Here is a 25,625-nt window from a genome sequence, read left to right as displayed (position 1 = left end):
TGCTAAGAGACAGCTTCTGGCTGCCTGAGGCGCCCCCTCTACCCCCACCCAAGGCTCCATGGCTCTGCGTGTTCAGGGTTTTCCCTGTGGCCCCTGCTGTGAGGATCCTGGACCACAACTGTTCCCCCTCCGCTTCCTAGCCCTCGCGGGGCTCATACTCCGGGGGACCTGGCGGGGCCACCCTGAGGGCCTCAGCCCCTGCTGTCCGGCCCTGACTAATCCCTCCTGCACCTGGGACTCTTGGCTCCACTCTGCGCCCACCGTGACCTGGGGGTGGCTTGGGTGGGGTCTGTTCTCCGCTCACCTGGCCGCTTCCCTGAGTTTCTGGGATGGAGCTCCCAGCTCCCTGTCGTCTGCTGACACCAGGCAGGTTGTCTGGGGTATTGATCGCCTCTCAAAACTGGATCCGCAAATTGTGCCTCACTAGGCCCTCTCAAGAGTATTTGATGACTCGTTGGACCAGAAAACAGCGCTGCTCACTGGTCTAAAAATGCTCGGTCATCCCTTGCCCACTTGAGCAGGCCACTTTTCCACGAGGGCTGAGGAGATTTCCCGTCCAGGTGAGCACAGGTCCCCTTCAGTTACAGCTTGCCCAGCCCTCTCAGTGCCTCCCGAACACTTCCAACACCCTCTACCCTGCAGCCGTGTCTCCCCAAACACACAGCCCCCCAGCCCCCTCACTGCCCGCCCATCATCACACACTGTCACGACCCTCAGCTCCCATGTGAGTGTAGCCCCCTACTCACCTTATCACGTGAATATTTGCCCAGAGACGGTCACTCTGCTCAGATTTCCCACCACCCTCAGAGAAGAGCACCCACTGACCCCATTTTACTGATGGACAAGCAGAGGCCCGGGGACTGAACTCGCAGCCCCTGTCTCCCCCACGTGCTTGGATCCTGGGTCAGTGTTTTGGGTGGGGGAAGCCTGCTCTCACAGCGGGGCCTGGGGCTGGTTGTCGGAGCTGGTGATAACCCCCAGGCCCCAGCCAGAGGCGTCCAGCCAGAGCTCCCAGGTTCCTGCTCTGACCCCAGCCTCCCTCTTGCTCCACATCCACTCTGCATGGGCCACTCTGTGGGGGCCGGGCTGACAGCTACAGAAACCATGGCCTTTGTGGCCCCCTTGGGGAGGAGCAGGCAGTAACCGAGTGGCATTGCTGCCATGGACGTGGGAATTTCCGGGGCAGCCTTGGGGGGCCCTCGGTAGTGAGGCTGGTTGGGGGGATGTGTCGTCAGGGCTTTGTTCAGAGGCAGAGCTGGGCTGGCAGCTGCCCAGTCAGCTGCTTCTGATGTGGCTGGTGGTCTGAGAGACAGGCCTCCTGACCTCGGGAAGAGGGCCAGACGTAAGTCCTGGAGGGAGAAGTGTTCTGGCCAGAGAGTGAAAGGCATGCAGGCTGGGCCTTCCCTGGCCAGCGGGGATGGGAAACCTGGCCTCTGTGAGAGTTCCATTTCTAGGGGAGGCTTCCGGGCCACAGCAGGTATTGACAGGGCGTGCTTTCCCCAGAGCCTGTCCCGGGTGCTGGGGATACAGTGCTTCCCAGCCTGACCGGCTGCAGCCACCTGCCTCAGAGGCCTGGTGCTTCAGTTTAACATGATTCAGAGACTCCGTGTGGGGGAGATGCGCTCTGGCAGCCTGGGCCCTTCCTGCCTGTGAATTCCTACCAGCGCCCTCCAGAGAAGTTCTGGTTTGCATAGCCCCTCACCTCCCCGGGCATCCCTGGGCATCCCCCAGCCAGCAGGCAGGGCCCCTGTGAGGTCCACAAAGTTGTGCCTCACCTGTCGGAGGGAGCGGCCAGGTCATTCTGGGTTCAGTCCTTCCTCTCCCTGCTTGCGACCAGAGTGCATCGCTCCCATTTTATGGGCGAGAAATCTGAAGGTCGGAGAGACTGGCCTCCCAGGCCACCCGTGAGTGCCAAGTGAAGAGGCCTGGCTGGCACCTCTCTGACCTGGGACTGTTGAGGCTCTGCCGGCAAACCGAGCATGGTCAGCCTTGCTTTAAGGTCCAGGGGTGGTGTTTCCCTTCTAGTCCTTTGAATGTTTTATGAGCTGTTGAATGGGGGTTTTTGATTTCCTGGTAGTCACAGTATTGCCGCTCCAGACCTCCACAGTCACAGAAGGGGTTTCATGCCTCTAAATGCTAAGCTGCTACTTGGACTGACCACGTCACTCATTGGTACCTATTTATTGAGCACCTACTGTGTGTCAGGCCCTGTGTGGGGTCCTGGAGACATAGTGTTGAGCCAGAACCAGAACCACTCAAAGGGAAACTGCTGCTATGGCAGGTGCTGTGCGGCGAGGGGAGGGGCCCTGAGGAGGGGGCTGCTGCCCGAGCCCGTAGGAGTGCGTGGGCCAACAGGTGGGGGGAGCACCCTGCGGGGGCTGCAGGGCAGCGTCTCTCTCCATGGGAGGTGCCACAGGAGGGGTGAGTGGAGAGATAGATGGGTTACAGGGGGGATGAGGCAAAAGAGGTGAAGGCCTGGTGCCACTGTGATGAACTTTGTCCTTGTCGTAAGAGCGTGAGAGGTAGCTGGAGGGCTTTCACTCTCTTTTGTGCAGCTGTGTTGTTTGGGGCCCCAAAGAGTTCTGTTGAGAGCCAGCAGAGAGACCCTGCTTCCAGGGCAACAGTGGAAGGGGCCAGGCGGTGGGAGAGCAAGGAGGTCAGTCTCTGGACTCAGGTCATCATTCGTCTCCCTGAGCTGGTTTTCTGTCTGTCTAGTGGGCCCTGCCTTTGCCACAGGGTGTTGGGAGGATCCAATGAAGCAGTGTGGGGAAGGGTTGAAGGAGCAGTCAGGGGTGGGGGCAGCCAACTGCAGGGGCCTTGCCTGGTCCCGGGAAGGCCAGGGCACACCAGGGCCGTCTTTGTGCCTTCAGCTGGGGAGTAGAAGGCATGTAGAAGGGAGTGGGTACAGTGAGCCCATGGGCTGGCTTGGTGGCCCCTCCTGTTGGCAGGTGTGACACTCTGCACCAGTCCCTAATACAGCATACACTTGACACTTCATAAATATGTTGGCACAGGCAAAGCAGTGAGAGCTGAGCCTACCAGAGAAATAGGGTGGATTCTGACTGCCACTTGCTACTGGCTGTGTGGTCAAGGGCTGGTCACTTATTCTCCCTAAGCCTCAGTTTCCTCATCTGGTTATGAGCTCTACCTCCAGGGGCTGCCCACTCATACTCAGGATAAAACCCAAACTCCACACAAGGTGTGAGCAGACCCAGCCTGCATTTCCAGCCCCATCTGGACGTTGGCCCCGTCCTTCAGGCCCGTTTTATTATCCTCACTCCACTCAGGATCTGCGTGAAGTTAGCCTGACCCATCTCCCTGCCCCCCAGCAGCCTGTGTGTTTGACAGAGCAGGGTGTTTGCCTGTCTTACTCAACATGCCCAGCACTGTGTTTGGCACATAGTAGGTATTCATATCTGTGTTGGGTGAGCAAAGCTGCTCCTCTCTTGGGCTGAGGTTGGTATCAGTCAAGCTCCTGGGAGGCCAGGCAGACCTGGGGGCACAGAATTATTAACTGAACTGAGGTACCAAGGCCAAGAGGCTGCGCCTCGAGGGCACCAAGGGGAGTTGGTGGGCTTGCTCCCAGCCCTGCCAGGAAGGGAAGACCTAGGCTTGGTGCACAGGGTAGGGTTGGGGGCAACAGCTGCTGAGTCTATGTGGGGCTCTTTGCTCCGCCATATACACCACGTCCACGAAGTCTTAAGTGACCCTGCCCTTGGCCATTCCCGCTCTTGGCTGTCCTTTATCCCACCTTGGAAAGGTCTGTGCTCAAGCCATGGGGGGCTCCAGTGCCTCCTGCTGTCCCACTCCCTACCCAAAGGTGAGGCCAGCACTTTCTGTCTCCTATCCTGCCAGCTGCCTGCAGCGGGAAACTGGAGCAGCACACAGAACGGCGTGGTGTCATCTACAGCCCGGCCTGGCCCCTCAACTACCCCCCGGGCACCAACTGCAGCTGGTACATCCAGGGTGACCGTGGGGACATGATCACCGTCAGGTATAGAGGTCCTAGGGGTGTCTGAGGGAATCTCTGTGGGTCTGCATGTGCTAAGTGTGTGCATGTGTGTGCGTGAGTGATTATGTGTGATGGTGCATGTGTGCACATGTGGGCAGAAATGCAGGGCGCATGCAAGTATGTATTGTGTGAGTACATATGTACATATATGGAGAGTACAGGCATAAGCAGATGAGTGTATATGTGTGTAAGCACACATGTGTGCTTGTGTATGTATATGAACTCACATCTGAGAAGGTATAACGGACATGTATGAATGTATGAGCACATGTCTGAGCAAGTTTGGAGACCCTGTGTGAGCAGGTGTGTATGTACAAGTCCATGGGTGAGAGTCCAGGTGTGAACATGTGTGAGCTGAAAGGCTATGAGTTGCTGTGAGCATGTGTGAGCATGTGAGTGTGCCCAGTTCCCCAGATCTCTGTGGGCCTCTGTGCTGGCTACATGGAGCTGGGCCTCGTCTTGCCCTGAGCTTCCCTCAGGGGCCATGGGGGCTGTCAGTCATTTCGGGCCTGCAGGGAGGGGAGCCCAGGGAGCTGGTGGGCATGGTCCAGCTCTCTCTGAGGCGGCAGAGGTGTCTTCTCTGTCTTGCAGGGGTGGCTTGAGGCTAGGCTGGCATGGGTCCCAGAACAGGGTTTCCCTCGGGTCCTCAGGGCAGTCTCAGCAGGGAGTGAACCAGGAAGGAGCCCACGTGCTCCGGCTGCAGAGACGTGCAGAGGGAAATGGGGTGAGGTGACCAGGTGGTGGGACTGAGGCTGGAACCCTGGCCTGGGTGGCCGTGGGGATATTTGGCTAGGGAGTCACTCTCCGAAATGCCAGTGCCCAGAAGGCTCCCAGTTACTCCATAGCTCCAAAGCGTAGGATGTGATGAACACGATCAGGGTCTGTCTGTCCTGATGTCTGTGTCTGCTTTCCCAGGGTCACAGGGCCATGGTTCTCAGGTACACTCTCTTCAAAGACTCCAGGCCCCGAGGCCTGCTCATCCCACAGCCTGGACCAGGGGTCCAGGGCTAGTATATTCCACACAGGTGACAAGCTGTCACCGAGCCCCAGCCTAGGCCAGCCCCGTGGGCACGCTCCCCCCCAACAGTGCACAGGCCTGTGAGTTTGTATAAGGGCTGTCCTAGCAGACCAAGTCTGGCTGGGATCTGGACCCGTGGGTTTCCCCACTTGGGAGAGTGTCACAGGAGGGACTTGCCCAGGACGGGGCCCAGTCCGGGCCTCCACGCTGGCTCTGGGGTGGAGGTGCTGTGTGTGCTGACAAGGCCTCCTGAGAGCTGCAGGGGCTGATGTGGTGGGTGCTGTTCAGTTGTCCCGATGCTTCTTGGAGCTGCCCTCAGAGCTCTGGGTTCTGGGGGTGGAGGAGAAGGGGGGTGGGGCGGGGCTGGCCATCCTTGTTCTAAGCTCAGGCCTGATTGTTCCCTGCTGGTCTTCGGCCACATGGGCCCGGCCTGCCTACCGAGGTCTGCGGTCCTGTCCACCCTGCAGCTTCCGCAACTTTGACGTGGAGGAGTCCCACCAGTGCTCCCTGGACTGGGTCATGCTGGGCCCAGCGGTCCCGCCCCGCCAGGAGGCCTTTCGGTTCTGCGGCTCAGCCATCCCGCCTGCCTTCATCTCTGCCCGGGACCATGTCTGGATCTTCTTCCACTCTGACGCCTCCAGCTCTGGCCAGGCCCAGGGCTTCCGTCTCTCATACATCCGAGGTGACAGCATCAGCAGGGCAGCAGAGAGTACTCAGAACACCACACGGGCGCCCGGGGCCAGAGCAGTGCCCCCCACCTGCCCGCTTCCTGCAGGGTCTCCCCGGGAATCTCGTCAGTCTGATCACAGTGGTGGGGCTGGGATTGGTCATGTTGCTGCCTCTAGGTCACTGCCTCCACTTCAAAGACTTGGCTAGCATGGGGGCTCACCCCTTGTCCCAAGCTCCCTCTTTCCTCTCAGGTCAGGGAATTAGCTCACCCTGACATTCCACGGGTCTTTGTCCCTCAGATGGCTGTGGAGAGGCCAGGGGCTCTTTTCCATGTCTCCTGCAGAAGATGGGAAGGGGAAACCACCCTGCCCACTCCTGGCCTCAGGCCCAGCGCTGGAGGGAGGCTCTGGTCTCCCCCGAATGTCTTCCTCTCTGTTCTTTATCTCACAGGGAAGCTGGGCCAGGCGTCCTGCCAGGCAGATGAGTTCCACTGTGACAATGGCAAGTGCCTGCCGGGCCCATGGCAGTGCAACACCATGGATGAGTGTGGCGATGGCTCCGATGAGGGCAACTGCTCACTACCTTCCTTTGAGCCACCTGGTACCTTGTGCCCCGGGGGCACCTTCCCCTGCAGCGGGGCCCGCTCCACCCGCTGCCTGCCCGTGGAGCGGCGCTGCGATGGCACGCAGGACTGCGGCGACGGTTCTGATGAGTCTGGCTGCCCTGACCTGACATGTGGTCGGCGGCTGGGCAGCTTCTATGGCTCCTTTGCCTCCCCAGACCTGTATGGTGGAGCCCGAGGGCCCTCGGACCTTCACTGCACGTGGCTAGTGGACACACAAGACCCGCGACGTGTGCTGTTACAGCTGGAGCTGCGGCTGGGCTATGACGACTATGTGCAGGTGTACGAAGGCCTGGGTGAGCACGGGGATCGCCTGCTGCAGACGCTGTCCTACCGGAGCAACCACCGGCCTGTGAGCCTCGAGGCCGCCCAGGGCCGCCTCACTGTGTCCTACCATGCCCGTGCCCGCAGCGCCGGCCATGGCTTCAATGCCACCTACCAGGTGAAGGGATACTGCCTCCCGTGGGAGCAGCCGTGTGGGAGCAGCAGTGAGGGCGACATGGGGGACGCGGCAGAGCAGGGCTGCTTCACGGAGCCACAGCGCTGCGATGGCTTGTGGCACTGCGCCAGTGGCCGAGACGAACAGGGCTGCCCCGCCTGCCCGCCCGATCAGTACCCCTGCGAGGGTGGCAGCGGCCAGTGCTACACGCCTGCCGATCGCTGCAACAACCAGAAGAGCTGCCCAGATGGTGCCGACGAGAAGAACTGTTTCTCCTGCCAGCCCGGCACTTTCCACTGCGGCACCAACCTGTGCATCTTTGAGACGTGGCGCTGCGACGGCCAGGAGGACTGCCAGGACGGCAGCGATGAGCACGGCTGCCTGGCGGCTGTGCCCCGAAAGGTCATCACTGCCGCCCTCATCGGCAGCCTGGTCTGTGGCCTGCTGCTCGTCATCGCCTTGGGCTGCGCCTTCAAGCTCTACTCCCTGCGCACACAGGAGTACAGGTGGGCGGTGGTGGCTCGCTGCTGCCCATGCCTGGGGTGGCAGGCTAGGGGCCTCGGTTTCTTCATTTCTCTGGAGAGAGGCTCTGGGTTCACTGTTTCTGCAGCTGTGGGTTTGTGAATTGGGGCGCGGGCCATCCACGTGGCACTTCTCGTGTGCTTCCAGGGTTCAGGCATTTCAGGATGTCTGGAGGGAGTGGCAGGGCCCACATCCTGCTGTGAGCTCTTGCACAGGGTCCCATGGGAGGTGAGAAGTGTGGGGTCCTGGCCAGCCCTGCTATGCTGCTCTTCTGCCCATCGTTTCCAGGGCCTTCGAAACCCAGATGACACGCCTAGAGGCTGAGTTTGTGCAGCGGGAGGCACCCCCGTCCTACGGGCAGCTCATTGCACAGGGCCTCATTCCACCTGTGGAGGACTTTCCTGTCTACAGTGCATCCCAGGTGAGCTCCAGAGGGCATGAGACCCTACAGGTCCCCAGCTCCCAGATGGACTTTAGAGCATGCTGAGGCAAGGTTGGGTAGAGGGAGGCAGAAGGTGAGGCCTGGGGAAGGTGACAGGGGGGCCATGGCCAGAGGTGGGGGACAAGTTGATCTTTTGGGGTCTCGGGTCCCTTGGGGGTCGTGCTGACCTCTGTCCCCTCAGCCGCCGCCCCACCCTCCAGGCCTCCGTGCTCCAGAACCTTCGCACGGCCATGCGGCGACAGATGCGCCGGCACGCCTCCCGCCGAGGACCCTCTCGCCGCCGGCTGGGTCGCCTGTGGAACCGGCTCTTTCATCGGCCTCGGGCGCCGCGCGGACAGATCCCACTGCTGACTGCGGCGCGTACCTCACAGACAGTGTTGGGTGACGGGCTCCTCCAGCCTGCACCAGGGGCCGCCCTGGACCCCCCAGCACCCCTTATGGACATGGGCAGCCCGGGGGCACCTGCAGATGGACCCCCCAGCCCCCCCAGCCATGCCCCGGAGGTGGAACCTTCTGTGCTGCCCTCTTCAGGCCTGCCGGACCCAGAGCACAGTCCAATGGACAGGGACGGAAGGGCCTGCGGAGACACTCTGGGGGACAGCCTAGCCCCTGTGGACATGCCTCGGGAGTCCTGCTTGGCCCAGGACCCCCAACACCCAGCCCCCACTGCCAGCATCACCCTAGGCCCCCACCCACCAGAGCCACTGGGTGTCTGCCGAAGCCCTCCACCCCCCTGCTCCCCAACGTTGGAAGTCAGTGACGACGAGGCCCTGCTGGTCTGCTGACCCACTGGACGCGCTGGTGACTGCCACAGCCCCGCTTTGTAACCAGGGAATATACAGTCATTTCTACCCTGCCTCTGCGTCCTTCTTTCTTGCCATGCGGCCCACAGAAGCCAGCCCGCCAGCCCGCCACATTCAGCGTGCCCCACCGGGGTGGGCACTGAGGCGGAGCTGTGGGCTTCAGTGGGGAGGAGAGCGGAGTGGTGCCTCTGGAGTCTCACTTCCACTTCCCCCTCTCCATTCTGGGGACCCGTTTCCAGAGAAGCAGGAGGTCCAGGGCAGAGTGCTCTGGGGTGTTGCCTGTGGCTTCTCACTTCACTCACGGGGGGGGGGGGGTGCCGGAGCTGTGCCTGGACTGACCGTGGCCGTGGACCTGTCTGTGGTGGGCTCTGAGCCCTCCTCCCTCCTCCCCACAGACCCTGGAGGAGCGGGCTCAGAGGCTTCTACCCTCATCATGCCTGTGGTGTCAGCACGGGCCTGGCCAAGCTCGTGATATTTCCCTTCGCCCTCTAGCTGAGAGGGTCATTTTCCTGGGCACTGGGGCACTGAAAATGTGGACACAGGGTAGAGGAATCCTGTGGGTTTCTTGCAGGCCCTGAGGCCCTGGGAGATAATGCTAGAAGCTTTCTTAGGGGACAGAGGCTGAGGCACAAACTGACTGGCCAAATCCAGCCCATTCTGTCTCAGGGCCTCAGTTTCCTTAACCTGTAAACTAAGATGAGGCCATGAGCTCTGAAATCCTGACACTCCCTCCATGGGAATTTATGGCAAGAAAAGCAATTCTGGTGGGAATCCCTGGACTCTCTCCAGGGGCTGAGACTCAGCCTGTCCTGCTGGGCCTGGGGAGGGGCACACCAGCCACTTCCCAATACTCAGTGTCCCTCTGGGGCAGGGGTGGCTGCGGACCCAGCTGCAGTCCCAGAATGGGAGAGCCCGGCTCAAGCACCAGAGTCCCCCATGCCGAGGACGTCCTCCAGAGCCTGCCACCGTCCCCCGCCAGCTCCACAGGTGCCCCAGAGCCGGGCCCCCCGGCACTCACCTGAGACATGTTCCACCAGCCCTGTTTTATTCATAGATCTTTTCAGGAAAGGCTAGCAGGGCAGTGCGCCAGGGAGCCCAGTCCACATTGTAGGGCTTCCTTGTCACAGGCCTCTCAGAGTTGGATTTTTTTTCTTTTTTTCTTCAGGAAAAACAACTTTTTTTTTTTTTTTTTTTGCAAAACACCTCCTCAATAAACAACATGTAAACAGAGATAGCTGCTTCAGGCTCCACAAGTGTCTCATTGTGTCTTCAAGGGCTTGTCCGAGGTGGGCAGCGGAGAGGGTTGGCAGGGGCCATTTTCCTCTTCCTCGGGGGCGCCCTGGGGATAGACCACGAAACACAGCTCCTGCCCCCAGCGTGTCATTGACTCTGAGAACAGACAGACAGACAGATGGACCTTGGGGTCTGACCCCGTGGGACAGGGGTCCTCAAGGAGCTGCCCCTTTGGTGGTGGGTCTCAGACACTTGGGCCACATAGTGGGGAGACATTTGGTGGTGGTTAGGCTCTGTGTTGCCAGTGCAGCTGCTGGGAGACCCCGCTCATGGGCGAGCCCCTCAGTGGGTCCCATCTCCGGCCCCAGTACCTGGGAGAGGCTGCCTGGCTCACCCGTGAGTCTGTGCACACACTTTGGTTTGCTTCTCCAGAACACTCCCAGGAAGAAAATGGGCACCCCGGTGAGGATGATGATGACGCCGACCCCACACACCATGGGCTCTGAGATGAAGCTGAAGACCAGCAGGAATGCCCAGAAGACCAAGTATGTGGCAGGGACAAGGAGGTTCACCTGGAGAGAGTGAGTAGTGCAACAAGGGCACAGGACCCCCCCCCCTCCTGCCCCACCACCCTGGGGGCCTGGCACTTTCTGCCCTTTTCTGGGAGCTGGCCCCCTTCTGGCAGCAGCCCAGCCTGCTGGAAGCCCATTCATGGATGTCCAGCTGGCCAAACTGTTGCAGATTCGTCAAAGCGTCAGCAGGTCTGAGCTCCACACAGCGATTGTATGTGGACTTGTGACTTGCACTTGGCTGAAGGTCAGTTATTTTTTGGTCTGTCACATTTCAGGCACTGAACCCTTCTCCAGCTCAAGGATTTATATGCAAACAGGAGGAATTTTCTTTTAGTTCATTTAGGGTCTTCTGTTTTGGTGTGGGCTCCTGGAACCCTGTGCACCACGAGTGAGTATCTTAGCCTCATTATCCTGTCGGTAAACTGGGAGTATTCAGAGCACCCACCTCATGGGGTTGATAAGAGGACTGAATAGGTCAGTGCCCACAAGGCCCTGGTGAAAGCTGGAATCCCCTTCGCTGTCATCACCTGCCACTGATGCCCAAACGGGTGAAGCTTGGCTAGCTCTCGGCACGCCCACCCCCAGGCCTCACCTTGATGGGCCTGTGGAGCGCAGGCCGCCTCCAGCGCAGCACGAGCAGGCCCAGGATAGTGACGCCATAGCAGAGGTAGTTGATGAAGGACACATAGTTGATGAGCGTGTACGTGTCTCCCACAAGCATGATAACCGCCGTGGCCCCGCACTGGGAGAGGACGGAGCTGAGGGCTGGCCTCTCACCTGCCTCCTGTCAGCCCTGAGGGCTGTCCGGGGCCTGAGGGCTCAGGCCAGGAGGTCGGTGAGCCCTGGCCTTCCCCACTCCCTCCATGGGCTGCCCACCAGGGCCAGAGCTCATCCCTGCCACTACCCACATGGCTGGGTGGCTTGGGCTCTCTGCCCTACCAGCCTGGGTCCCCCAACTTACGCAGACGAGGAGGGCAGGGATAGGGGTACAGTGTCTGACGTGGATCATGGCCAGCAGGCTGGGCAGGTGCCCTTCTCGGGCTCCAGAGAAGCACAGCCTAGACAGAGATGGGTGGGGGTTGTGAGCCTGGCCTTGGGCCTCCCTTCTGGCCAGATCCTGGACTTCAGCGCTAGCCCTGATGTCCCTCTTGTGCTGTCACCTCTCACCCCCTGCTCCAGGCCCCAGCAGCCCCACTGGCAGTCCTTGTCCCCCTCTAGCCTGCCTCCCTCTTGCTTTTTGTTTCTCAGAGTTGGGATCAGACATCTATTACGGGGGAGTTCATCGTCTCAGCTTCAGGGGGGCCCACCTGACAGGCGTTCTCTTCCTTTGGGCCCCAGCACGGCTCACAGGCCAGGGTTCCTACCTTGCCTCACCTGGACCTCCCCCTCCCCAGGCCAGTCACCTGGAGGAGGTGAACAGGTAGCCATTGATCCCTCCGAAAGTGGAAAGTGCCACGGAGACAGGCATGACCCAAGAAAAGTAGCCCAGCAGCTTCTCCCCGAAGGTCTGAGAGAGCACAGGAGAGAGGCATCGCATGAGGCCGGCGGGGGCGGGGCAGGGCTGCGGACCAAGCGGGGCCCCACTCACCACGGCCACTGCGTTAGAGGCCAGCAGCTCCTGGGGGGACATGGCAGTGAAGTAGGCGATGTTGGTGAAGGTGTACACGAAGGTCACCAGCGGGATGGAGATGAAGATGGCTCGAGGTAGGTTCCTGGCGGCACAGGGGTGGAACGTATCAGTGTCGGCCCTCTGGGGGCTGTGGGCAGGGCCCAGGCATGAAGAGGGGCACTAGGGACCAGCAACAGAAGCAGTGTGGTCTCCACCTCCTGTGTCTGATGGGGCTTTGGGGGCAGGGAAGGGGGCAGCACTGCTGTCTGTCTCACACCCCCGACCCCCTAACCCCTAACCCCAGCCTAGGCACAGGCTGGTGGGAGGAAAGGCAGATGGGGGAGGGGCTACATCATACCCTAAGAGGTGAGTCTAATATCTATTTACATGTAAAGAGAAGACTGCATACAGCCAAAATCAGCCTTGGAAATTCCAGAAGTGCTCTGAGAACTCAGTCCATAGACCTAGGATGCCCGTGGGACTCCCTACCCTACCGGCCCAGCCCCAGCTGGAACTGCTCACTATGGGGTCCTTGGCTAAGCATCAGATGGAGCCACTGACTTCATCTGCAGGGACCATGTTGTGCACACATGTATTATATAATTTTTGGCCAAATGCAAATAGCCGGATTCATTTACAGCGGAACAATGATACTCAGTGTTTCTGAGGCCCACAAGGGGCTGTGACTTGCCCACAGCCACACATGACCAGACCGGAATACAAGCATCCCAGCTATCTTCCCACAGCCATTCCTGGGGGACAGTAGCATGGTCAGGCAGATGACCAGACCGAGTCACAGGTGACACGGCAGGCCTGCGCAGGGAGGCCGCCTCTCCTGTCACCGCCCCCCGCCCCCAGGGCCCAGCCTGGTGCACCACTCACTTTCGAGGATCAACTAGCTCCTCGGTGACATAGTTGAGGAAATTCCAGCCACTGAAGGCAAAGGAGCCCTGCAGGAAGGCCAGGGCCAGGTGACCCACGGAGGGTGTCATCCAGAAGTCAAAGGCATTGCTGGGCCTCAGCTCCTCGAAGTGTCCTGGGAGTTCAGAGGTCAAGGGTCAGCGCCATCTCCCCAGCCCTAGGCACAGCCCCACCCTGGCCCTACCTTGCAAGATCTGGACAAAGCCCATGCCGATGATGAGTGACAGGGCCAGGAGCTTCCCGCCGGTGAAGATGTCCTGGATGCGAGTGGCCCAGCGCACACTGGAGCTGTTCACCCACGTGAGAAGCACTGGGGAGGAAAGGGGCCAGGTGGGTGAGCGCCTGAGGGCGGGACCCTCGGGGGAGGGGGGCACAGCCAGTCCAGCCTGAGCTGCAGGAGGTGGGCACACTCCACAGCGCCACAGTGCAAGAAGCCCCGCCCCGAGGCTGACCTCTCCGGAGCTGGCAGCTGGAGGGGTCCCCAGTCCTCCCACACGTGGCAGACAGCAGAGGCCCAGCCCAGCCCCGTGGCGGGCACTCACTCAGGCAGGCCATGGAGAGCACGCGAGAGGCCGCAGCAGGGGGGATGCAGTTGGGGAACACGGGCTGCAACACGTAGTTGGAGAAGGTCATGGAGATGACAGCCAGGCTGGTGGGGTACATGATGAGGACTGCGCTCCAGAGTAGCAGGAAGCTGCAACGAGTGAGGCCCCAAGCGGCATGGGCATCCCATCGCCTTCCTGGCAGAGCATGCCCAGCTGTGCGCAGTGGGGCTGCACCCCGGGTCCTGGAACCCGAGGGCTGGTGTGAACACTGGGGGTTGGCTTTGGTCCGGGGAGGCAGGTTCCAACAGAGACTGCATTCAGCACAGCGAAACAGCTATGCGCTGCCCTGGGGCAGGTGTCGAGAACTGCCTGGGGAACTGACCACCTTTCTAAAGGCCACGCAGCTCCCGGCCAGGTGCTGTTTCCAGCGCTGGAAGGGGGCAGAGTATCCCCTGAGTCTTGTCCAGCTGCAGATCTTAGCAGGCCCGATGGCTGCAGATGACAGACTCTGAGCTGCCATCCCCTGAGGGACCAGACCTTGCAGAGCCCTGGCCAGGGGTGGGGAGTAATTTATGTTCCTTCTTCCCTAATCGTGCCTCTGCGGGGTGGCCATGTAGGAGTGGGGTTTCTGCTCAAGGCTGTGAGGCCCTACCTGTTCCCGGGGGCTCTGTCTGCATCCAGGGGGGTCGGTCCGTGGGAGTGGTCCTAGCCCCTAGTCCAGCTTTCTAGGGTGGGGATCACCTCATTGAGGGACACCATCAACCTCTGGTAGCCTCCTTTTGGTCCTCACCCTTGCTGTGTAGCCCTGCTGGCTACCCCTTGTTTTTTTTTGTTTTTTTTTTTTGTATTTTTCTGAAGCTGGAAATGGGGAGGCAGTCAGATAGACTCCCACATGCGCCCAACTGGGATCCACCCGGCACGCCCACCAGGGGGTGATGCTCTGCCCCTCCGGGGCGTCGCTCTGTTGCGACCAGAGCCACTCTAGCGCCTGGGGCAGAGGCCAAGGAGCCATCCCCAGCGCCCGGGCCATCTTTTGCTCCAATGGAGCCTTGGCTGCGGGAGGGGAAGAGAGAGACAGAGAGGAAGGAGAGGGGGAGGGGTGGAGAAGCAGATGGGTGCCTCTCCTGCGTGCCCTGGCCGGGAATCGAACCCAGGACTTCTGCACACCAGGCCGACGTTCTACTACTGAGCCAACCGGCCAGGGCCTGCCCCTTGTTTTGCACCCTCCCCCCAGCCCCTTGGCTTCTGAGGCAGCCTAGCTCTGTGACCCCCCACATAGCTAGGAGCTCCCTTCTGCAAACCCTTAACGCTGGGCGCCTCCAGGCTGAGCGGGGGTAGGTTCTTGGGCCCTCCCCTCCCTCCCACCTTCTCCAGTTTTCTTTCCAGCTACTCAGCACAATTCTCTGCTTCCTGAGGTCCCAGGCCCCTTTGAGGACCCTGACCCCAGATGACAGCACCCAGGGGTGTGCATGCCCTGTCAGGGCCACACCTAAAGTCCCGTTAAAGTCCCCAAACATTGTGAACTTCAGCCTAGACTTTTTCTCTGAGCTCCAGAAACCCCGCCCCCACCAAGACCTGACTGAGCATTTCCCCAGATATGCCACAAACCCCCCAATAAGCCCCACCCCATCCCGGGAATCGCCACCTGGGGAGCCTCCCCAGTGGGAGAGCAAGTGCCACTCCTACTGTACCCACCTCTGCTCGTGCCATGCTGGCTACCAGCTCCTCCTCCTCCCTGACCAGGCTCCTGTCTGATTCTGGAATCTTCCTGTACTTTTGTTGAGACCTTCAGCATGGCTCAGGGGGACAGCTGCAATTGCTTTGATCCCCCTCCACCCTGAGGCTGCCCCACCCTCCAAGCTCTGTTGTCTCCCATGGATTTGACAAGCTGGCCCGGACCACTCTCTGTACCTGCTCCAACTCCTTACTTTTCGGCCGAGAAAATACCACTGTTCCTCCAGGCTTTGGCACAAACGTGGTTTTTCCTGGGCGCCTTCCCCAGGTGGTAGGCTGCTAGGCCACTGGCTCTCACCCACACCCTCAACGCTGGGATCCTCTAGGTTTCAATCACATTTGAGGGATTCCCTTCTGCACTGTGAGCAACGTGAGGACAGGGACATGGCTTTTTATCACGGCACCCCTGGCCCTTAGCACACAGTAGGTGCTCAGCCAATTTTCACTGAATAGAGGAGTATTGGGAGCTATTTAAAGGAGAGCTCTTGGCAGGTCACTTGATAAGAATATCATGCCCTCTCACTCCCCTCATATGGACTTACTAAAATCAAGGCTATCCTTACCTGGATGCTAGCATTACTTTGAGGTTTCAGATAGTAAGGGCCTCTCCATCCAGAAGTACTGAGTGGGGAGTGGGGCTTAGAGACAGCTTTATTTAAAAGGAAACAGAGAGGTCAAGGGGCTGAAGTGTATAGTTTGAGTGATGTGGGCATTGGTCCCACCCACCCTATTCTTGGAAGGTGGCCCAACAGCTCCAACACCTTTCCTACATGATCTGTCTGTGATGTGAAAAGCAGAAGAGAAAATGCAGGTCCCGGCCCAGCTGGCCGTCTATTATGGAGAGATTTCCCCCCTGCCCGCCAAGCCGCTGCTGCCCCACACTTACCCAGCCAGGCCCCCGAAGATCTCATTGACGTAAGCATAGTCCCCGCCAGACTTAGGGATGGCGACTCCCAGCTCCGCATAGCAGAGGGAGCCCAGGGCGGTGATGCCCCCGCCCAGGACCCAGACGAAGAGGGCTAGACCCACAGAGCCCGAGTGCTCCAGGACCCCCTTGGGGGAGATGAAGATGCCGGAGCCTATGATGTTCCCTGCGGGGGAGATGGGGAGGCGTCAGCCTTCTCTGCGGGCCTCTGGATGCTGCAGAGAGGAAGAGAACCCAGGCTGCTCTCTGGAGGAGGAAGGAGGGCCTGGAGACCTGCGGCTGTCACTGGGTCCCTCAGACCCTGCAACCCCACTCTGGGCTCATCATCTACCTTCCCCAGCCCTTGGTATAGGAGTGGCACCTGTCCATTAAGCCAGCCTCCCCTGCCAGAGGTGGGGTCCTGTTTTGAGTTCTCTGCGCCCCCACCCCTTACTGCCACGAGTAAGAGGCAAGCTCAAGCAAGGAGGCTCAGCCACGCGAGGGATGGCAGAGTGGCGGCCCCTCCTGTGCGTTCCCACAGGGCCCAGGCTCAGCCCCTTGCCCCAGCCTGAGGCCTCCACTCTTCTCAACCTCAAGCCACCTGTCCTACTCCCAACCTGCGGGCCAGAGCTGGCCTTCTAAAGCAAGACCTTGACCAGGACATTTTTCTATCCCTTTCCCATTGACTGAAGACCAACCTCATGGAGGGGCTCAGGAAGTGGCCCCTCCCCTATGAAGTCCCCCTGACCGTGCTGGTTTGGGCTCCTCCTCCCGCTTCACAGCTCTGTGGTTCCCCAGACCTTGGCCTGTACTTTGTTTCTTTCATCCCCCGTTTCCCTGTCGGGGAGCTCCCCTGCCTGCTTCCTGGACTCCTCCCTGACCCGGGACCCAGGCTGCAGACACAGACTCTGAAGAGACCTCGTCTCCTGGCACTGTGAAAATGTCCCAGGACCTGGCAAGAGCCAGTGGGGTGTGTTTTCAGGGCCAGGAGTTGGTCAGCAGCCATCATGCAAGGAATGGAGAGGGCAATGGAGCGGGACTCTTGGCCCGGCCTGGGGTCTGGACACGAACGAACTGCCTCTCCCCCTGGGATAGCCCACTGGTTGCAGAGGTCGCTGCTCTCATCGCAGACCAGGTGGGGGCTCAGGAGACCTGGGGATCTCTCCGGGCTCAGGCCACCTCTCGAGTCCCGTCTGTACAAGGGCATTATTTATACCATGAGGGAAGCTGTCAGTTGTATCCAGATGTATTCTGCCTTTTTGTTTGCATGACTCTGTGTACTGTCTGCAGCCTCACCTGTGTTTGCTCATCTCAATTGCTCAGCACACAATAGGTGCTCAGTACACATCTGCTGAGTACACTAATGGATGAAATAATGCCTAATGCCCAAAGTGGCACCAAAGCCTTGATGTGAAGGGCCGATTTCCTCATCTATGGAACGGGGGCAGCACTCTCCATTCGGCCCTCCCGGAGGGGGCTGGGAAGGAGAGCAGAGGGGGTGGCTGGCTTCCAAGGCTGGGGTGCAAGTGCAATCTCTGGTCATGGAAGGTCTTCCCTGCCAGTGTCTGGGAGTGCAACAGGGGGACATGCTCAGGGGCCAAGCCAGAATCTGCAGAGCAGTTTCCCAGGATAAGCAAGACTCTGAACGTCCACTGAGCCCTGAGCTCCCTGCCAGTTAGGGCAAAGTGGAGGCAGCGTCCTGATGGAAGTCTCATCTGTGTAAACGAATCAGGTCACATCCCTGGCGATTTGCACTAGGGCCTACCCCAGAGGACACAGTCCCAGAATCCACAGGCCATGAATAAAAAACAACACTCCTGGGATCTGAGGCTCAGCCCCTCAACAAGACCACCCCACCCACCATGGCCCTGCAGGGGTATGCCTGTCCATCAGGCAGAGCCCGCCTGCTCCACCTGCCAGGCCGCAGGCGGGTCTGGAAGAGGACACAGCTGTGGCTGCCAATCTGCATGCATCCCTTGTCCACGGTGCCACCCTCCACCCCCACCCCCGGTCGACACAGATTTCCAGTCTGGACCGCCACGATGCCCGCTTGGCTTTCCAGTCACATCCCCGGAGCCCTAAATACATCCAGATAAGGACGAGAGAATTAATGTCCTCCAGACCCCGGAGGTAAGCTGTGCCCTCAGCCTGCTCCCAGTGGGAGAGGGGCAACCTCCCTCATCTGCCGTAGGGGCCCAGGGCCTGGGTGGGTTGCTGGGTTTCTAAAAGTCCTTTGAGTTTGCTTTCCCCAGTAGCAGTCTATGTTCTCAGGACCTGCTGGAGTGGGATTTGCCAAAATCCAGTGAGGTTGGAAGCCAGCGGGGGCTGGGTGGCTTTGTAAGAAGCTGGGTGGCCTTGCAAGGTGCATTGCGGCTGGGGCATCCAGAGCCCTAAGCCACCCACCCTGTGGGGACCCTACCACGCTCCACAATTCAGCCTGGCAGGGCCTCATGGCCATAGCCCTCAGCAAAGTCATACCTGATACCTTGTCCTCGAGGCTGGGGTCTAAAAGGGACAAGTCACTAGCCTGTGTCCAGTAGCTGAATACTGGGATGGTGGGATCTGGGGGAGGGGCTGGACACATGGCCTCAGGCTACGGTGAAGGACTGCTCTCCATGTGGCTCAAAGGAACACCTGTGCCAGCTAACGTTTCAGGTCCCTGGGGGCATCTTTCTGGGCCTGGGTACTGCAAGTTTGTGCTAGAAGGTGGCAAAAAGCCCTGCGGAGGTCCATGGGCTCTTCTCGACACCGCACCATGTGTGCTGGGTGGGCTGGGTGGGCTCTGAAAGGAGCAGCAGGGTCTGTGGGCTTGGGCCAGCGGCAGAGAGCAAGAAGTGGTGGTGGGGGGGGAACGGGATGAAGAGACAGGGCTGGAGCTCCAGAGTTTGGATGAGAGCAGAGGTGAGGGGAAGGGGTAACGAGTGTAAGGAGGTGCTGCAGGGGTGCTGCCCAGCCATGGGGCGGGCGCAGGCCTCCCGCCTGAGCCCTCACGTTTAGGTCCAGCAGAATCAGCCCTTTGAGGACCCTGCTCTGGAAGAAGAGGAGGAGGGACAGGAACCAGGGACCAGGGGATGGACCAGGAAGCACTGCTGAGTGCCTGCTCAGGTGTCTCACTGACGGCCGGCCGTCTGGAGAAATGTGGTTGCCAAGGCCTTCGTGTTCCCATCCACCCAATGAGACGGCCGCCCTGTGGTCCCTACAGGTCCGTGGTGGGGCTAGAGCTCCTGGGCAGGTGGGCAAGGATGTGAGGAGCCCCTCCAACCCTCCTGCCCCGCTTCCCCCACCCTGCACTGAGTGGTTTTTATCACATTAAGATGTTAGGGCTGATGGGGCTTACCCGGCTCCTCGGAGGAACGAAGAAAGGGCCATTGTTCCCCTGGCTGCTGCGGTGCGCACTGACCTATTTCTGGGAGGCAGTGCCCGACCATGGAGGTCACCGGGGTGGACCGTGGAGGTCACAGTGGTGGAAGGAGCCAGCTGTCCTTGGCGCGTGTGGGGGGAACGCACAGCCTGACTTGGGGAGGGGGCAGGAAGGTCCTGTCAGGCTGCTGGCACCATCCTGCAGCCCTAGAAACACTTTCAGGAGTTGTCTGTGTGGGCTCAGGCCAGTGGTGCCCTTCTGGGCCTCAGTTTCTCCTTATTCCTTGTAGAGCCACTGGGTGAGGGGGCAGCAGAGGGTTGGTCCAAACTGACTTTGGCAGAGGCACTGCTGGGCAGGGTGCATGTGTCTCGTACACCTGCCTGGGGCCCAAGGAAACATAGTCTGCTCACGGCCCCCTGTCCCATGCTGTGTGGGTCTCTCTCCAGCGCACTGGCCTCCCTGAAGCAACATCGCTCCCAGGAAGCTCGCCCTGATTCCCTACATTGGCCCCTATAACCAGGATCCTGCCCTATTGCCATGGTATCTGGAGGATGGCCAGGAAGTGATTGATTCCTTTATTTGCCATCCTGAGGGTCGGGTCTGCTGAGCTGAAATACCTGAGCTCCTTCAAAAGGACAGGGAACGCACAGGGCTGGGTCGCCTTGCACACACCTTGCCTATCCCTGACTCTTTCGGGGAGCATGGTCACGCTGCCCTGTTGGGCCTGACCAGGGACTGGCCACGGGCCAGGCCTTCTTCCTTTGCTCTAGGCAACGAGTCCCAGTATCTCCTATTAGAGTGTGATCCATGAGGCCTCTGGCCTCTAAATTCTCTGGAAGGTACAAACTGCTCCAAAGAGCTCCAAGTTCCCACTGATAGGCCCTCAGGCCCCTGGGCCATGGGCAATGGCACTTACTAGTTGAGATCTCCCAGATGTGGGTTTGAATCCCAGATCCCCCCCCCCCCCCCGTGGGGGCTGTGGACAAGGTACTTCACCTCACCTCTCGGCCTTTTTTTTTGTTTTTGTTTTTGTTTTTTAAATTTAATTTTATTTTCATTTATTCATTTTAGAGAGGAGAGGGAGAGAGAGAGAGAGAGAGAGAGAGAGAGAGAGAGAGAGAGAGAGAGGAGAGACAGAGAGAGAGAAGGGGGGAGGAGCTAGAAGCATCAACTCCCATATGTGCCTTGACCAGGCAAGCCCAGGGTTTTGAACCGGCAACCTCAGCATTTCCAGGTCAACGCTTTATCCACTGCGCCACCACAGGTCAGGCATCAGCCTTCTTATCTGTCAAATGGGGAGACAAGGCAGTGATGCAGGCATGCTCCCGCCCCACCTGGCATACTGGGGCCCCAGGAAGAGCCTATGGATGTTAGTATTGTTATTCACCTTAGAGACACCTCAGGTCACCCTATCTGGTCTTTGGAGACCTGACTTCTATGGAACCTCAATACCCTGGGGTCAGAAGCCAGGGCTCTAATTTGAGGGCCCTGCTGTCACCCTGTACGTCTAAGCACATGAATGTCCTTACAGTGAGCATGTGTCAGGCACCCGTCCAGCGGGACAAAAGTGCCTGCTGAGGCCTTGGCAGAACTCTAGGGAGGTGAGTGGGGATGTTTCCAGGACATGCCTGGAATTGCCAATTGGCCGGCATGGATGTCCAGCCTAACCCACTTTCCTTTTGCGAGGGGGATGAGCAGAAGTGTGGAGCCCTCTATGGCCAGCTTGCTCAGCCCAGCCCGGCCTCGTCTAGTGAGCCTTGCCTGTGCACTGTCTCCAGGCTGAGTCTCACCAGGTCCAGCGGTCCAGCCCTGGCCTGTGCGCACCTCCCTTGTCATTAGCATCTGGCCAGCTGACCCCTTCCTCTCACGGGGCAGCCTCCTGGTTCTCCCTCTATTTCACGGGCTTCTTGAGCTTCTCTGCTGGTTCCTTCCCATTTCTCCTAACTCCTAGAGGGCAGGTTCCCCAGGGCTTAGCCTTGGGGCATCTTCCTGTTACAACACCCACTCCCTTGGAGAGCTCAGCCAGTACCCCAGCTTCTGCCGGCCACTCCCAAATTTATATCCCTAGCACGGACCTCCCTGCTCAACTAAACCCGTATATCCAAATGATTCCTCAACAAATAGGCATCTCTCATTTCACACGTTCAAAACGGGATTCCTAACTTTTAGCCCTCTTTCCCCCAAACCTGTTCCTCTCACAGTCTTCCCGGGTCAATAAATGGCAAACTGTGCTCCAGACTGCTCAGGACCCAGCCTGAGCAGCCCGGCCACCTCCAGGTCTGAAGACCACAGAGAGGAGCCTGGACGGGCTGGATGGGCGGGTGTCGCCCTTGCCTCCCCTCTTTTTCCCACATCCTGTGTCCTCACACATCCTCCCTCAGCACAGCTCCTTCAGCTCTACCAGGCACACCCAGAACCGAACCTCCTCTTCGTACCTCCACGGCTGCCACTCTGCTCCGAGCCACTGTGACTCAAGGACCCTCCTGACCAGGCTTCTTGCTTCTGTTCCTGCTGCCCACAGCCTCTGTTCCACTGTGCGCCCTATCCCCGTCCTTCCCATCTCGTCACAACATCCCTCTTCTGCTCAAAGCCCTGCTGGGGCTCCCATGACACATAGGGAAGGCAAAAAAACTGGACCCCAACCCACTCCTGCCTCATGTGCCATCTAGAATCCCCCCTCCTGCCTTCATTTTCTCAGCTGAGCACACTTATCTTTGCCCTGCCAGCTGAACATCCAGCTGGTTATCTCATTTGCCCTTTGACTTCCATGCTGCAGTGTCAGCTCCAGCAGGACAGGGATATTGTCTCGTTGCTCCCTATTGTGTGTCCAGCACCTAGAACAGTGCCCGACGCTGTTCAGTACCTAATTGTTAAACATGATTGAGCGCTTGGCCCGAGTGGCTTCCCAGAGCACATAGGGCACCCGACCCTGGGCTGGTTGCAGCCTCGGGTCTTCAGTTTCCTCCTCTGTAAACTGGGGCAGTGGTGAGGCACAGACAAGCCCCTGTGTGACCTTCTGCCTCCTCAGGGTCTTGGTGAGGAGGGGCCAGAGTGCCGGAGAAGGCCATCCTCTGAGCAGCCTGGCCACCTCCAGGTCTGAAGACCACAGAGAGGAGCCTGGACAGGCTGGATGGGCGGGGACTGGCTCCTAAGGAGAAGGGGTTCATGAAGCGCCAGACTCCTGAGTCCTTGAACATACTTGAGCCTGATTCACAAAGACCTACCTGGGCTGGATACTTGAGTCAAAGGGAGAGAGTGGAAGACAGGGTAGCCTAGTCAGCAGACCGGGGGTGACTCCCATTCTCCTGGAGCTAGCCAAGTCCCTGCCTTGGGTGTGGGTTTAGAGGGAGCTGGCTGAGGTCCTTGAGTCAGGACAAGACACCCTGTACATACAGCCCTGGGTGGAAGTGTGGGAGATGGGGGAGATTTCTCTCTATCTGTTCACCCATCCATAGTGGAGTGGAGCGCTCGGTAAAGCCTGCTTGGATGAGCTCAGTCTTAGCCTTCCCCCATTAAGAATTATAAATCTGGTCCCAGTTTTGCCCAGCAGTATACTTCTGATGGGCAAAGGATTAGGAAATGAGCCCAAATCCGTTTCCAAAACCCGAGTCCACCACTTGTAGCAGCGTCATTCAACTTCCAGCCTCAGTTTCTACATCTGTAAAATGGGTATACAAAGTCCCATCTTGCAAAGCAGGCATGAGAACCAAATGAGATAAAGGGAGAACATGCTTTCATGTGATACAGGAGGTGGTTTTCAGAACAGGCACCAGATGCACAATATCTTGCCCAGCCCTGCCCCAGCTGGCTCTTTCTCCTCCAGGCTGGCCAGTTCACCTCCGGTGGTGTCCACAGAGGCCAGCAGATGCTGTCCAAAACATATTTTAGGTGGAGTCTTATTTTAGGCCAAAGCCCTTCCATTTCATTCAATTCCTGAAAGCTCCACTCCTCAGCCTGGGACAGGGCTGGGGGTACAAGTGAGGACGATTACAGGATCTGGGAAAATCTATCTGGAAGTTTTGGAGATAAGTTCAGTAGCTGGTAACAAACAAGAAAGATTATGGACTATGATATAAAGTTCTCAAGACTTTGAAAGCTAAAATATGATATTTTACAGACATTTTTGACTTTCTGACCAGGTTGCCCAGGACAGGAAGGTCGGGTAATATGTGGGAGGTGGGCCCCCTAGAACAGTGAATGGGGAGTCGCTGGGTGCCTTCACGGCATCAGGTGGGGATGGCAGTGCAGACCCTGCCTTAGTCTATACTGCTTCCTCCCTCATCTCTTGTCACCTCTGGTTCAGGTTGATGCTCCCCTGGTCTGTCTCCTGCGCAGTCTAGCCTTTTGTCTGCTTTTACCCTTCAAAAGTCCCCAAGCAAGGTTGCTGGACCACCACTGAGTATTCTGGGTTGGGGTTTGGTCATCTGTGTTCTGAGTCTGCCACCCTTGGACAAGTCACCCCCTGAGAAGGCAGAGTAGGAGTACAGCTCAAGGATATGGACTTGCTGAGGGCCTAGGAAGAGCACTGAAGCTGGTTCCAGACATGCCTCTTGACCCCAGCCTCTTGGCCTATCCATGATGTGCGGGCTTCCCCTTCCTGGGGGCACAGCTCCTGGAAAGAGTGTGGATTGGGACAAAGCTCTAACCAGTATCCTGGCCAAATCCCTGGAACCAGCCCTTCCTGCCAGCGGACTGTCAAGAAGGAGCACCCTAGGCCAAGAAGGTCTCAGAGCCAGGCCAGGCCAGGACCCACTCCTGGAAGATGCCATTCCAGGGGCAATGGGGAGGCGGACAGCTACCTGCACAGAGGCTGCGTTCTGGGGCAACTCTTGGTGTGAGTGTAAATGCTAGCCAAGAGCCAGGCCTTAGCCAGGTCCAGGAGCCCCCAGTGTGTGGGCAGGAGGTTCGGCAAAGACCCAGGGCTACTCTCCTCAGCCCTCGACCTTCTCCATCCCCAGATCCCTGGTGGGTGGGCAGTGGATGGACCAGCAGCTCCCATTGGTTGAGGAAGTGACAGATGAAGAACAATCAAGACCCCTGTCATTCATCACTCCAGCCATGACTCTTGGGGCACAGAAGTGTCTCTGAGTCACCTGGTGTGGACACAGGCTGTGCCAGTTCCTGAGAAGTCAGTGTTCTTGACTTGGGACAGAAAGAGGAAAACCCTATCACTGTTCTCACTGTACCCTGAGCCCCCCCGCCCCACTCCCCATCTACCTAGATGTTCCCATATGGGAGCAGGACACATGAACCCATTCTCAGGCGAGGAAGCTGGGGCCAGAGTGCCAGAGGATGTGAGTGCCTATTGGGATCCCAGCTCAGGGAGCTGTTGGTTTTTTTGCAGGCTTGGTCTACCCACACCCCAACACTGGCATCTTGGAGTCTGATTGTTCCGTCCCCTTCTCGGGGGTCCCGCCACTAAACTGCAATAAATATATTCTGAACCTACTTCCCCACTGGGCTGGCTCTATCTATCTGTCCAGTTTACCCACAGCCCCTCCTGATATTGAAGACTAAATCACTCACACAGCATGGCGCTGGGACTCTGCACATAGCAGGGACTTAGCTTGAGCCACAGACCAGAACTTGAGGCCTTAGCCGGGTCAGTCTACCCAGCCCCCACACTTGCAAGGTCCCTGCACTTTAGGCAGGACCATGATCCTCTCCATTGCTTAGATAAGAAAACTCAGGGTAATTGCCTTGCCAAAGCGCCTCACAGCGAAGTAAAGGCGGGAGGATTCAGGGCGCCCGAGGAGGTGGGAACTAGAAGCCCTGCGGCCACTGTGTGAGAGGTGACACTGCAGGTGCTCTAGCTTTCCGCTCACCTATGGTCCCATCGTCACAGGCAGGTGGGAGCGCCAGGACAGCGGTGCTCCTTGTTCCAGGCGGCTGTGCACCTCACGCCTTGGGCCCTGCACCCTAGGCACCCGCCCGCCAGGGGCCCCGCTCACCAATGATGATGGTGCAGGCGCTCACCAGCCCGATCTCCTTCTTGAGCGTCACCCGCTCCGAGGCGCCGGGGCCGGGGCCTGGACCGGGGGAAGGCGAGGGCGCAGGGCCGGGGTTCCCGCGCCCGCTTGGCTGCTGCGTGTGGCTGGCCATTTCTCTGTCCAGCCGCGTCCCGGCTCGGTGCGCTGTCCCGTCTACCCGACCGGCCGTCAGTCCGTCGGTGCGCCGGTTTGTCGGGGAGTGCGCCGCTCTCGCAGCCCGGACAGCGCT

At 59.1% G+C, this 25,625-nt stretch overlaps 2 protein-coding genes across 5 annotated transcripts in view; one reads left to right on the top strand and one right to left on the bottom strand.

Annotated features, from left to right (window-relative positions):
- The window catches only part of LRP3 (LDL receptor related protein 3), a 14,629-nt gene extending 4,910 nt beyond the window's left edge, over window positions 1–9,719 (top strand). Inside the window, exons 3-7 of one of the 2 annotated variants that reach the window (XM_066348985.1) lie at window positions 3,856–3,994; window positions 5,498–5,712; window positions 6,150–7,266; window positions 7,571–7,703; window positions 7,925–9,719. In XM_066348985.1, coding sequence (XP_066205082.1) covers window positions 3,856–3,994; window positions 5,498–5,712; window positions 6,150–7,266; window positions 7,571–7,703; window positions 7,925–8,509 — 2,189 coding nt within the window. In that variant the 3' untranslated portion in view covers window positions 8,510–9,719. Of the gene's footprint in view, window positions 1–3,855; window positions 3,995–5,497; window positions 5,713–6,149; window positions 7,267–7,570; window positions 7,704–7,905 lie in introns of both variants that reach the window. The other variant, XM_066348986.1, reaches the window with a different exon arrangement.
- SLC7A10 (solute carrier family 7 member 10) lies at window positions 9,645–25,625 on the bottom strand. 3 transcript variants are annotated; one of them, XM_066348991.1, is made up of 11 exons: window positions 25,358–25,625; window positions 16,028–16,232; window positions 13,405–13,556; window positions 13,047–13,172; window positions 12,824–12,977; window positions 11,921–12,044; window positions 11,736–11,839; window positions 11,294–11,390; window positions 10,925–11,074; window positions 10,155–10,332; window positions 9,645–9,916 (listed from the first exon to the last, which is right to left on the bottom strand). In XM_066348991.1, the coding sequence occupies exons 1-11, from the start codon at window positions 25,506–25,508 to the stop codon at window positions 9,786–9,788; spliced, it is 1,572 nt and encodes a 523-aa protein (XP_066205088.1). In that variant the 5' UTR covers window positions 25,509–25,625; the 3' UTR covers window positions 9,645–9,785. The 3 variants fall into 3 exon arrangements, with proteins under 3 accessions (XP_066205088.1, XP_066205084.1, XP_066205087.1); XM_066348987.1 differs by having other exon boundaries at window positions 9,646–9,866; window positions 25,358–25,604; XM_066348990.1 differs by lacking the exon at window positions 11,736–11,839 and having other exon boundaries at window positions 9,646–9,916; window positions 25,358–25,604.

This window comes from Saccopteryx leptura, chromosome 9 (assembly GCF_036850995.1).
Source record: "Saccopteryx leptura isolate mSacLep1 chromosome 9, mSacLep1_pri_phased_curated, whole genome shotgun sequence".
Taxonomy (NCBI): Eukaryota; Metazoa; Chordata; class Mammalia; order Chiroptera; family Emballonuridae; genus Saccopteryx; species Saccopteryx leptura.
This window is presented reverse-complemented; position numbering and strand designations above follow the sequence as displayed.